Genomic DNA, 13,773 nt, shown 5'->3' with positions numbered 1-13,773 from the left:
TTGTATTAGACATAGAGATGCTCCGAGAGGGGGACAAAGATGGTGGCCCAAGGTCACAGGGCCTGGAGACACACCAGAACATGGAACTCGAATGTCTTGGCTGCCAATCCAATTCTGTCCTGATTTTAATAAGTCCATTAGAAATAAATAACAGGCTCCCCAAAAGATCATGTGAGTTAGTGCCTACCCTACAGCAGATACTCAATAATTAGATGTTGAATGAATGAATGAATGAATGAATGGAGGTCACACTAACAGCGCAGTACCTAGCCTAAAAGAGCCTAGTCTTGTACTACTCTGCGCTAGTCAGATCAGACCTGGAGGATTATATGAAAGATTTGAAGATTTGTAAGCCTAAGAGACATACAAGCAATAATGATAATTACAACAGTAGAAATAACAGCAGCTACCATTACTGAACTACCACGTGTCTGGTACTTTCCGTACATCATTGCCAACGCCTCCAGCGGATCACTGGGAGGGATGGGTGTCAGGGATCACTAGCTGCCTCCCCCAGATTCCTGTTTCCCTTTGCGGAGTCTTGGCATTTCTCCTGCCCCTGGAATTTGGGCATATATGACAGGTGTCACTTGTCACCTAAAGAAGGATGAAGTGTGCTTTTCTCCCCGCCCACCCGTCACAGAGGGAGGACTCTGAAGACGCAGGGGAAGATAGGGCCACACAACGCAAGTACTTTGGGTCCCTGAATCACCATATGGAAAGCCACCCAACCAGACCACTTGCATTAGGCTGTGATGTGACTGAGAAATAAATGATTATGTTAAACCACTGAGAATTTTAGATTTATCTGTTACAGCAAATAGTGTCTCCTTGACTAAAACAGAAATTAGACCAGAAGTGGGGTGCTACAGTGACAAAAACCTAAAATCGGAGGTATCTGTTTGAAGGGGGATGGTCTAAAGCAGGGGTATCCAAACTTTTTTCGTTTTTCACCAAGGGCCATATGCGGTAAAATACACAAATAGCCGGGCCACTCACTCGAGGTGAAGGACGTATTGCCTCACCTGGTTTATTTAAGTAAACTGAATGTATTTTTGGAATTTGCTGCGGGCCAATTAAAAATGGACTGCGGACCACAGCAGGCCCGCAGGCCGCAGTTTGGACACCCCTGGTCTAGAGTGAGGGAGCTGATACTACAAGCTGGAAAGATGATGGCAAAACAGCTGATAAAAAGGTTATGTGGACAGCAGACTCCTAGCCTGCAGCTCCACAGCAGTGGTTCTCAAAGTACGGTCCCTGGCAAATCCTAGGCCACACCCTAGACCTACAGAATCCGAAATTCAGGGTGGGGCCTAGAAATCGGTGCTTTAACCAGCCCTCCTGGTGACTGACACCTGCTTAAGTTTACGGATAACTGCTTTGTGGGACAGTGTCACAATGAATGTGACTGTGCTGAGATGGGGCTTAGGCCCAGGTTGCCAGGGCTGACGCCTCCCTACTTCCATCTCCTGCCTCTGCTCACCCTTATTTCAAACCACACTCAATTTCCACCTTTGTGTTTCTTTTCTGGTCAGCTCCTATTTGGCCGTTAGGCTCAGCACAGGAGCCACAACCTTCAAGAAGCCTTCTTCAGCTCCATGCCCACTCTCTGTGCTCCCACCGAGCCTGCTGTCTCCCCAGAGCACAGACCTCCCCACCCCATAATATAACTGATTGACTGGGGCTCCCTGAGGGCAGGTCCCATGTCCTGTGACCATTTCCTGGGAAAGAATGGCCTCCTCTGGAGGGTCTCAGGCTGGCTCTGCCATCTCTGCCTTTTGCAGGGTCTGAGGAACGGGACAGGGGAGGGCTGCAGCATCCCCGGTGGGCCATTCGGCCCCTTACCTGCATGGGACTGCATGTGCTCCAACAGGTTGTTGTAGAACTGGAACTGGATTCCACAGGCGCCACAGGTGTAAGGTTCTAAGGGGAAGAATGAAGCCGTCATTTTAGGGGCGGGGTGAAACCGGACACCTTTCTGCTGAGCTTCGGGCAGATAGGGAACTGGGAACCCAAACACACACTGGGACTCTGGGCCCAGCCTGTCTGTCCCCGTCACTAACTAATGTGGGAGAGGCTGGGGGGAGGAAGGAGCGATGGAGAGAGGAAGACGTGCAGATAAAGAGACCATCTAATGCATCAGGCAGCTATTTATTGAGTGCTTACTGTGTGCCAGGCACTGTTCTGGGCACTGGGGAAGGGCTGGGGGAAGACAGCACTAATGGACCAGGAGCTCTCTTAGGCAGAGACCGCGTCTTATTGGTGCCACAGCCCATCTCTCTGCCTGTGGAAGCACACGAAGTCCCTGTTTGCTGAGTGAACAAATGAATGACTGTATGAACGAATCAAAAACAAGGCAACAGACACAGAGGGCAGGAAAGGGAGGGGAAGAAGGACAAGAGATCAGGGTGAAAAAATAGAGAAAGCCATAGAAAAGCAAGAGAAACGTGGATAAGGTGCAGAAAGGGACGAGGCGAGAGACGGAGGGTGGGAGGAAAGGGATGATGAGAACATCGTAGGAACGGGAACCAGTCTGCCCTTGGACCTTTATCTTCCATCTCTGTGTCCCCAGCACGCATGTCAGGGCCCAGCATAGAGATGAGGGAGGAAGCAGAAGGGGTGCAAAGGAGAATAAGGAAAAGAGAGGAGGAAGACGGCTGACACGGGGTCGGAAGAGGTGTCCTGAGGCTACCACAGTGAGCAGGAATGGGGAGGTCTGTACTCTCGCGAGGGCTGGGGGTGAGCAGAGGCAGGCTGCCCACGGTCAGGGCTCATTCCCGTCCCGCGTCCAAACTCCTCCACCCGCCTGTGGCTGGGTCCTCCTTCTGCCTCCACCCACTGCCTGGTCTGCCTGGAAGGGCAGCCCAAGGTCAGACGCTCTGGGGAGGCCCTGAAAGCGTGTGGCCAGCTGAGTTCATTCCCTGTCCTGCCTCACCCTCTCCAGCCCCCCAATGGAACCACCACTTACTCTGTAGGAGAGGGAAAGTATTGGAAATCAGGGGACTTGCAGTTTCTGCAAAAGAGAAACAGTTTAGCTAAGTCTCTTCCAGTTCTGGTGCTCTGAGATGATTGTCATTAGTTCCATTCTGAATAAATAGAGAGCCAGATGGGGTTCTCAGAGGAGAGGAAGTATCTGAGCCAGGGTCACATTCTGGGGTTGTGGCCGGGTCAGGGGGCAGGGCAAGATCAGCCAGGGCCATCCCTCTAGGACACGCTCAACTCTCAAAAAGTGAGCCCGCAGAACATAAGGAAGAAACATCCACGCGTGGCTGCCTGCTTCAGGACAGGAAGCTGCTTTTAGGTGCTGGCACCGGAATGCTCCGGAGTGTTTGGCACCAAACACCAGAGCAGCTACAGCGAGGGCTGTGTTTCTGAGGGCACTGCCTGCTGGAACTTCCCCCACACTTCCTGGTGCTGTCAGGTGAGCCTCAGACACGGGGCAGCAGAGTGGGGCCAGAGGGAGTAGGCCGGGAACCCTGGCTCCACCACTCAGAAGCTGGGAACATGGGGCAACATGGACCTCTCCTGAGCCTCAGCTTCCTCATCTAAAAAGTGGAGATAACACTGACCCCCACTTCCCTCGGGGCTGTGGTAAATAAAGATGGAAACAGGTAAGACACACACAGCTCTGAACACATGCCAGGCACATAGTAAGCGCTCAATAAATGGTGGCTGCACTTTACACCGTCGTTCCCAGTTCTGAATATCACCTCGGCTGGAAGGAGAGGCAAGGGATACAGCCTGGCTGGCTGAGAGCAAAGGCTCCCAGGACACCGTGGTTCCAGTCCTGGCTCTGCTACTTATTCCTGTGTGGCCACTGGTCAAAAATCCATCACTTAGGAGAAATTAAGAGGCCAGAGTCTTACAGGGTGAAGCAGCCTACGAAAGTCAATAGATACACTCTCTTCCTACGATTTAAGAGATCGTGTCAACATTCTCGGGGCTCTCATAGCACACCTCACTCTTTTGCTCAGGGCACTCATCAAATCACTTGGTTTACTTTAAAAACAAAACAAAAACGCACCAAAACACCTCACCACATGAGTGTTTATGGAATCTATGCAGGACATTCACTGAGTGGTCACTAGCAGGGGGACATGTGTGCTCTTCCCACTTTATAGCGGAGGAGAAATTAAGAGGCTAGAGTCTGAGTCACCAGCTCATAGGTAGTAGAGCTGGGGTTCGAACCTCGGCTGGAAATGGGAGCTGGAGCTCAGATTACTACCCAGAAACTTCCATGTTCAAGTCTGTGTTCCTGGCTGTTTCATCATCAGTCTATACCCGAGCACTGCCCAGGACAGCTAAAACGGTACGTGAAACTTCAACTGTGCACGAGAGAGACTAGGTGCCTTACCTTAATGCAACAAAAGTGTCAGAATTCTTTTCCCTTCCTGCCCTGGCTGTCACTGTGCAGACCGTCTTGCTATGCCTTTCTTGGATAGAGGCTGTTGGTGATCACCCATGGCCCCGCAGGCTGACCTGGGTCTGTCAGGGGTGGTGGGACGAGGGTCGGGGAGGAGGGGGTGGGGGCAGAGGAGCCTTTCCCTGCTCTTTTCTCAGGCACTGTAACTCTGGGCTCTGCCAGCGTCCAGTGGGAGGCAGCCACCAGGGGGCGCCAAAACACCACCGAGAACCTCAGGCAAACCTCGGCTGGTGGGGGCTGTAAGGGAAACATTGGAGGTCCCTGGTCCAAAGTGGGGCCTAGAACTCAGGGCCTCTGGTTATTAGGCCACAGCTCTCTCTACTGCACCGCCTTTGCCCCTCCTGGAAAGAAACTGACTACAACGTTTACCCTGAAAACATAGCAATGGCTCTTTCAGGCCCAACCCTCTGGAGCCATGTTAGTGGATGTGGCAGGCTATGGGGAGGGGGGAATTCCTCTCTCCATGGGGAAGAGACAAAAAGGGGCCATAGTCCTGGAGATGCCCGAGGCCCAGAGGGATCTTCCTGGAAGAAAAGGCCCCTGAGCTTCTGCGCAGCCCTGGCCTCCTTCTAATTCCCTGCCCCCAGCCTCCCCTCACCACCACCATATGCACCACAAAGACCCCGGCCCACAAAGCGCCTGCTACCACAGTGGGAGAAGATGGAGGCAACAGCCACAGCACGGGACAGCCGTCAAGGGGCACACTCACCGCTGGAGTTTTGGGAACTGCTATTCGTCTCTTCAAAGTGGTTTTGTGCTTTGCTTTCTACCCTCCGACTGAAAGCACTTTCTGCTGGGTGGGGGACAGGAGAGAGCAAGAGAAAATGATGGTGATCCATCAGCACTAGGTCCAAATGGAGGGCATGCCAGACGCCACTCAGAGGCTGAGGCATCTGGGAAGTGTGCAGGTCCCTGGGCTGGGGGAACCAGCAGTGAGGGGCTCCAGGATCCCAAACCAGATTCCCCAGCTCCTCAGGCTCCCCGGAGTTGCCTGATACCTTGTCAGGGCCCCAAGAGACCCTCCTGACATGCTGGAGTGGGTGGAGGTCCCGGCATGGGGGGACATGTGGATGACCTGGCCAAGAGCACGCAGATGAAATCCAGCTGAGTGAGCAGATGGCAAATGGGCCTGGATCTCCCGTCTTTGACCCCTGGGGAGCCACATTTGTGACACTGGGTAATTTGGACCTGCCCTCACTACTCCCTCTGCCAGATTCTGTTGCCACAGGCTCCCAAAGGAGCAGGGAGGATGACAAGCCTATCTCCTAATGGTGGCTCAGGCAGAGGAGGAGGGCCAGTTCATTCCTATTCCACAAGCTGAGTGGTAGGTCCCGGGGTGGCCGGGAGGCATCCTGGGAGAGAAGGCATGACAGGTAGAGCTGGGGTGGCCCCACACCTCAGGAGACGAAAGATCAAGTACGGTCTGGTCAGAGTTCACCCCGGGGAAGGGACTGGTTCCTGAGTGATTTCTGGGGCATCTTCACTTACAGGTGGCACTTTCCTGAGTGGCTCACCCTCTCCTGGAAACCCCAGAAGGCACAGATAGGGTCCAACAAATGGGAAAACAACAATTTAGGCCCCATTCCCATGCCCACCTGCAGAAGGTACTGAGACAGAATATCCAAGCTGAAAGGTAACTTGGCTTTTCCAAGTTGCTCTTGGCACAACAGGGGTGCTGGATGCTCCAGGAGATACAGGCTTCAGGGAACAAGTCAATTTGGAATGAGCAGCCGACCTAGCCCCCTTCTTAAGGAGAAACAACTTGCAGAAGGATATCAAAGGCTCTGAGAAGTTCAACCGGAAAGAGATCCATTTAGCTTTATTTAACTCAGCCTTCCCAAATATATTTGGCCACCGTAGGCCATTTTTTAAATATCAGATTCCTTAGTATTCCTCAAAACTGGTGATTTCAGGAACCCACTTTGGGAAATGCTACTGGTCACCCAGTCCATCCCACGCTAGAGGTAAGTGTTCAGACTGTGGGGGCTGGGGTTCCAGATGATCACCAGGGTGATGGGAAAGGAAACCAAGGCAGCTCCTACAGGCTCTGCTCACTGCCCCGTCCCCTTACCCCAGCGGTGCCTCCTGGTGCAGCCTCCTTTTGCAGAGGCTGTCCACAACACAAGCATAACCCTCTCTTCAAATCATGTCTCCAGAATGCCTGGACTGAGAGAGACACATTTGCCTCCTTCAAGACACCATCTGTAAATTGGCAAAGCCCCTCAATTCTTTGTCTAGAAGGGCGGGGGGGGGGGCTCTCATTTACTGAGCACCTACTATGTGCCAGGCACTAATCCAGACACCTTACACCCAGGGTCTCCCTTAATCCTCCTGATAGCTCTGTGAGGTCCACATTGTCATTTTAATTTTACAGGTGAAAAATGGAGGTAAGTGAGGTCGTCAAGTTCCTGGGGCTGGATACACCACTAACCCTCTAAGACAGCAGAATAAGGAGACTTCATTCTCTAGGCAAATGCTTGCTTTTTTAAGCAATTCTTTTCTCCATCTTAATCCTTGTATATGCATGGGGATGCTGATCCGTGTTGGAGGATTTTTGTGCAACCTAACCAACATACTGGTAGAACTTAGGACAACTGAGGTAATAATTAGTTTCTTATTACTCAGTTGATAATGCAGATTTTGACCAGCTATCCCTGCCATACGCACCTCTGACCGCTGACTAGTGGGCAGTACCATAGGTGAAGTCCCACACATAGGCTTGTACACCCACACAGGAAGAGCTGCCTATTCTGGCATGACGAGGGCAGTGACAACTTCCAGCTCTAACACTGCAGGTTCCTGCTCGCAACCTGGTATCCTCTGCCCTGCCCACCTGGTTAACTTAAGTGTGACACCCCTGCCCCAAGTCTTCCAAGTCACATAAACGCAGCCAGAGGCAAGCCCCAGAGTTTGCTGGAAGCTTTCTTGGGGACACTGAGGTCTGAGAGCTGCCACAGACCACATAGCCCCTTGCAGGCAGGTCTCTGCAGAAACTACAGCATGTAAGAACTCTCAGCCAAGGTCAAGAGTAAAAAGCAAGACCTGAAAGCCATGATCCCAGTATTTAGTTGAGCCAACATCTACCACCAACGAGCAGCCCATGACGACCAGTCTGGTTCTAATTTGTGACTATTGTTGCAAAAATACAACGGCTATTGGCTTTTCTCCAAACAGTACCTGAAAAGCCATTACCTTCAAGGTTGATGAACTATTAACCTTCAAGGTTGATGAATTGCAAAAGTAACTGCGGTTTTTGCAATTATAATACGAACTCTCCTTTTGGGAGATTGAAGCACAATAAGCATATCTTCAGACATTTTTAAGAAACACATCCTGGCCCAAAAGGAGACTCCTGAACCCAAAGAGCAGAGGCAAGCACAACTAGTGACTTGGCTATGTCACTGGTCCACTTTAGTGGGTCATTTAACTCAGTTCTCAGTTCGATTGCTTGTGTGTATTTAATGAACGGCTGTGGGTCTCTTGAAAGCAACTGACAGACCCACGATCCCAGAGGGACCACATCATCACTCTACCCAACATCCCACAAATTCAGGCTTGCAGCCCAAGACTCGTTCCATCTGAGTATGAATCCGGATTCCTGATAACTGGCACTTAGAACATAGCGCGTCTTATCAGTTTCCCCAGGGGAAATGCTGCTGTGAACTTATCACTGCCTGTTCACTGTTCTGGAGTCTGGGCCCCTTTGTGCTTGGACTCAGAAAACACTGGAGCTGGCATCCATCGGTTTCCTGCCGGGCTACGGCTCATGGAGTGATTTCACGGGTAGTACTAGGTAGACGCCAAGAGAACAGAGCTCCCGGTCAACCACTCTGCTTCAAGGAGAGCAGCTCTTCATAAAAATGAACTTTTGGATTGGGTCTTCTGAACGATGGGGGATTCAATCTCATGCCAGGAGGGTCCAGGCAGGTGATGTAAATGAATGAACTGGGCTGGATGTAAGACAGACAACAGTGTGATCACAATGAGGAATGATACCTGCTACATGACCATTGTGTTAGGTAGGCAAGAGGGAGGGGTGAGAACTGTGGAAAACTGGAGCGCACATGCTCTATGAAAGGAGGCAGCTGTGACTCAGCCCCAAGCCAATTGTTGTCCTGCAGGAAAGTGGGCCCACAACTGCCAGATCTGACTTTTCAATGCCAGCTAGAAATCAAGCTTTACATAAAATCTCCTAATGTTCAAATGTTGGTAATTAATTAAAAACATGTTTTTAAACACCTTAGGCCATGACTTGGGAAAAAAATATTGTGTTTTTTTTTTAAAAAAAGTTTGCAAATTATCTTGTACAACCCTCTGATTTTGGGAAAGAAAATCCAGACTCAAAGAGGTTAGGTGGCTCACCATACTCAGAGGGCCAGCCAGAGGCACAGATGGGACCCAGATTCATCCCAGAGAACTATGGGACCTCCACTCTCGTTCTTGCAAGGGAACAATGACCCAGGGCACAGCTGTGGCAGGTGGGTGAATGGCGGGGAGTCAAAGTAGTGTGGGGTGACATAGGCCAGTGGTACCTGCGGTTGCCTTGCTTGCCGGAGATCCTGAATTTGGAGTGCGGAACGTCTGGGTTTGGGTGGCTGGAGGGGTGCGGTGTAAGAGCGTGGCGCATCGGACCACGGAGGCCGAAGCTTTTTTCCCCGACTGGTTCGTCTGGGTCTTCGCTGCCACGAAGCGTGGAGATGGGGAGACCTCTGGATGTGAACACTCAGAGCCTGTGTCTGGATCGTCCGGTGGCTCCCACCCGGGGGCGGTACCTGAGAGGGTCACGCTCTCAGTCCATGAGGGCCCTTGGAGCTGGCCAAGTAAATGGCCTCTCGAGCCACAGACCCCACACTTGAGGGTTGAAACCCCTTCTCAGTCCACAGAAAGCAAAGATTCTCACTCCTACCTGGAGCCCAAGAAAGTCCGGGAATCTAGAACCTTCCCCAGCTTCTCCTTGAGGGAAGCCTATCTTACATGTTTATCCTCCCACTGGCCCCAAGGGTATAAGGCAGATGAGGATGCAGAGGCTCAGGGAGGTACAAGCATCACTCCAGGGTCACAGAGCAGGTTGGGGCTGAGCCAGGAGGAACTTCCCAGGCTCCTAACTCATTTCACTCAATAGTTTGCACCACCTTCTCACATGGAATGTTATCAGGCTGAAATTCCTATCTGGGCTTTCACCGAGAAAGGAAGAAAGAGTTTTAGACTGGCTGACTGCGCTTTAAGAAACAGATGAGCTATTTATACGTAAGAGATGTTTAAAAATAAGAGAACACAGTGGTCTCTCCTTTCTGTAAACCTGAAAATTTAACTGGAGAAAAAAAATTCAGAGAATATAAGGATATGAAAAAAGTAACTATGCAGCTGAGAGGGTGGCGAGAGACCAGGAAGTCTCTCTGAAACCTCTCCTAGGTAGAGGGGGCTGAAAATGCACTCGAGACAAATGGAATAGTGTGCTCAAGGCTGGAGGTGGACATGAGTGGGAGACGCGATGCAAGAGTCATCTATTTGGGAAACCCTCCTGGTGGATTTTAGTCTTAGAAAGAAAACTGGAGACCTTACACTTTTGGCTATGATGGAACTGGTGTAGGACTGACTAGACCTCCTCCAAATTCAACTGTAAAGCTGGACAAAATACATGAAACAACAGTTTCCAGATCTTGAACGGCAGGAGGTGCAGAACTGTGATACATGAAAGACCTGACATAAGCCCCTCTGATCACTCCAGCTCCCTGCCTGGAGGGACCTTCTGGACCATGGCACAGAAGTGAAGCCCAAAGGAAGCACTGCAATCTCGCTGAACTGAGGAGACAGTGACCAGAGTTCAGGACTTCTGAGGTGGCTGAAATTTGCAAGGCAGAATAACAAAGAGGAGAGAATCAGGGAAAAAAACCAAACACACACACACACACACACACACACACACACACACACACACACACACACAAACAAAACAAAAAACCAAAAACCTCCAGAAATGTGCAGAGGGGCCCTATGACGTCTTTGGCTGAATGCCAAACGGATGTGTGCAGAGGGAGCCTCTACAAAGCCTGGTAGCCAACAGCTATTGGGGGGCTGTGAGCTGACTGGGGATTCAGAGGTTGTACAAGGTTAGAGGATATTTGCGTTCCCACCTGCCATTCAAGAGAGGCCTTGCTGAATACCTCAGGCATTCAGTCAAGACCCAGAAAAGCCCGGCCTTGGCAGGATTACTCTAATTCTAGAATAAAGATTGTAACAGTATCCCCTTATCCACAGGGGATGCATTCCAAGATCCACAGTGGGTGCCTGAAACCATGGGTAGTACCAAATCCTAGATATACTATGATTTTTGCTCTAAAAAATCTATCTTTGATAAAGTTTAATTTATAAATTAGGCACACTGAAGGAAAACAAGGCTGAAACACTAAAACAGAGCTTCAGTTGATCTATAAATATCATCACACAATCTAATACATATGTAAATAGTCTCAACAGAGACTCTCAAAAGAAACTGGGAAAGAAAAATGTTTACAGACATACTACTGAAAATTTTCCAAATTTGGTGAAAAATATAAATCCACTGATCCAGAAGCTCAATGAACCTCAAACAAAAGAAACTCTAAGAAAACTACACACCCATAACCAAATTACTAACAACCAGTAATACAGAGAAATATTTAAAATCATCCAGAGAAAAGAGATACATTAAATATACAACAACCAGAATGATCTGACGTCTCATCAGAAACAATGTAAGCCAGAAGATAAAAGAATGACATTTTTAAAGTGCTAAAAAAGAAATTCTCAACCTAGAATTGCATATCCAGAGAAAGCATCCTTCAAAAGAAAAGGTGAAATGAAAACATCTTCAGTTAAGAGAACCTTTTACAAACAGACCTACAACATAAGCAATGTTAAAAGAAGTTCTTCAGGGAATAAAGGAAAATGATAATAGAAGAAATTCAGATTTATACAAAGAAAAGCACAGAGAATGGTTTATCATTTTCATATGTGTGAGTAAATACAAAAAGCATTTGTCTCATCTCTTAATTACTTTAAAGAATAATTGACTGTTTAAAAGCAAAAAAAAATAAATGTTGGGTTTCTAACTTATTTAGCCTTATATGCATGAAAAGAACAGTACAAAGGACAGGAGGGTAAATGGAAGTATGCTGTTATAAGGTTCTTACATCATGTGTGACATGTTATGATATAAATTCATGGTAGACTGTAACACATTAAAGATGTATATTATAAACCACAGAATAACCATTAAAGAAAAAGACATAGCTAGAAAGCTAACAGAGGAAATTTTTTAAATTCTTGATTAATATTAAAGAAGGCAAGAAAAGAAGAAAAAATGAACACTAGAAATGGGGCAAATAGAAATACAACAAGATGGTAAACTTAAATCCAACCATACCAATAAATTACATTAAATGTAAATGGATTAAACACTTCATTTACAAGGCAGGGATTGCCAGACCTGATAAAGGGATAAGAACCAACAACAATGTATGCACTTCAATATGTATGCATACATAGATTAAAAGAAAAGTATGGAAAGAGATATACCATGCAAACACTAAGCCTAAGAAACACTAAGAAAACTGTAGTGACTATATTAATATCAGACAAAGTATTAGATTGGTACAAAAGTAATTGCGGTTTTTGCAATTGTTTGTAACCTGTTTAACCGCAATTACTTTTGCACCAACCTAATAGATTTCAGAACAATGGGTATTACCAGAGATAAAGAAGGGCATTGCACAATTTTGAAAGGGTCATTTCATCAACATATAATGATCCCAAATGTGTGCACCTGAAAACAAAGTTTCAAAATACATAAACCAAAACCTGACAGAACTAAAGAGAGAAACACCACATCTACAATTAAAGTTATGGATTTTAATGCTTCTCTCTCAGGATTTGATAGAAAAAGCATACATAATTTTTAAAGCCTGAAAAGGTATAGAGATTTGAACTACATTATCAATCATTGTAACCTAATTGACACTCCACTCAGGGAATACTCTTTCCAACTCATTCTATGAAGCCAGCATTACTCTGATACCCAAATTAGACAAGAAGATTACATGAAAAGTACACTGCTGCTTGGAATGTAAAATCGCATAACTGCTTTGGAAAACAATTTGACTGTTTCTTAAAAGTCAAACATACACCAGCCATTTCACTCCCAGGTATTTACCGAAGAGAAATAAAAGCATTTGTCCATAAAAGACATGTACAGAGTTCACAGAAACTTTATTTGTATCAGCTCCATACTGGAACAACGCATATGTCCTTCCATAAGTGAATAAAGAAAATTGTGGTATCTATACAGTAGGTCTTAGAATTAATATCATTTTGTTCAATGTCGTTTCATTGTAACCTTGATAAGGTGCTGTAGAAATTTAACTCTTGTTTATATCAATTAGCCTGTGGTAAAAATAGTTTTGTTATTCGTCGTTTCATTTAAAGTCACAGAACCTATTGACAATGTTATGAGGTCTGACAATTAAGTTCGCGAACTTGTTGCAACGATGTTGCTAACCTTTTTTGATATCAGAGGGATTATTCAGTAGGAATTTGTACCAACTGGACAAACAGTTAACCAAGTTTACTATCTGGAAGTGCTAAAAAGGCTGTGTGAAAAAGTTAAGACAACCTGAACTTTTCACCAACAATTTATGGCTCCTCCACCACGACAATGCACCAGCTCACACAGCACTGTCTGTGAGGGAGTTTTTAGCCAGTAAATAAATAATCGTACTGGAACACCTTCCCTACTCACCTGATCTGGCCCCCAGTGACTTCTTTCTTTACCCAAAGATAAAGGAAATATTGAAAGGAAGACATTTTGATGACATTCAGGACATCGAGCATAATACGACGACAGCTGTGATGGCCATTCCAGAAAGAGTTCCAAAATTGCTTTGAAGGGTGGACTAGGTGTTGGCGTCAGTGCATAGCTTCCCTAGGGGAGTACTTTGAAGGTAACCGTAGTGATATTCAGCAGTAAGGTATGTAGCACTTTTTCTAGGATGAGTTCAGGAACTTAATGGTCAGACCTTGTATATCTAGACAATGGAATACTACTACCCAGCAATTAAAATGAATAAAGTACTGCTATATGCAAACACAGATGAATCTTAAAACAATTATGGTATGTGGAAAAAGTCAGACACCCCTGTACATACAACAAAAGAGTACCTACTATAAGACTCCATATATGCGCTTACATGCAATATTCTAGAAAATACAAACTAATCTAGTAATAGGAAGCAGAGCAGTGCTTGCCTAAGGATGGGGTAATGGTGAGGGATTTTGGGGAGTGATGGATATGTTCATAATCTTGATTGCAATGA

General features: G+C 47.2%; 1 protein-coding gene across 23 annotated transcripts in view; it reads right to left on the bottom strand.

Moving 5' to 3' along the window:
- Positions 1–13,773, bottom strand: part of ZNF618 (zinc finger protein 618) — a 167,117-nt gene that overhangs the window by 15,094 nt on the left and 138,250 nt on the right. For 10 of the 23 annotated variants that reach the window (XM_033123367.1, XM_033123372.1, XM_033123369.1 and 7 more), the window contains 4 exons: positions 8,956–9,195; positions 5,133–5,216; positions 2,969–3,013; positions 1,846–1,923 (listed from right to left, as the gene is read on the bottom strand). In XM_033123367.1, the coding sequence (XP_032979258.1) occupies positions 1,846–1,923; positions 2,969–3,013; positions 5,133–5,216; positions 8,956–9,195 (447 nt within the window). The remainder of the gene's footprint in view (positions 1–1,845; positions 1,924–2,968; positions 3,014–5,132; positions 5,217–8,955; positions 9,196–13,773) is intronic. The other 13 variants (XM_033123383.1, XM_033123386.1, XM_033123388.1 and 10 more) reach the window with 8 other exon arrangements.

Source organism: Rhinolophus ferrumequinum, chromosome 12, assembly GCF_004115265.2.
Source record: "Rhinolophus ferrumequinum isolate MPI-CBG mRhiFer1 chromosome 12, mRhiFer1_v1.p, whole genome shotgun sequence".
Lineage (NCBI taxonomy): Eukaryota > Metazoa > Chordata > Mammalia > Chiroptera > Rhinolophidae > Rhinolophus > Rhinolophus ferrumequinum.
Note: the sequence above shows the minus strand (reverse complement) of the source record. Positions and strands in the feature narration are given on the sequence as shown.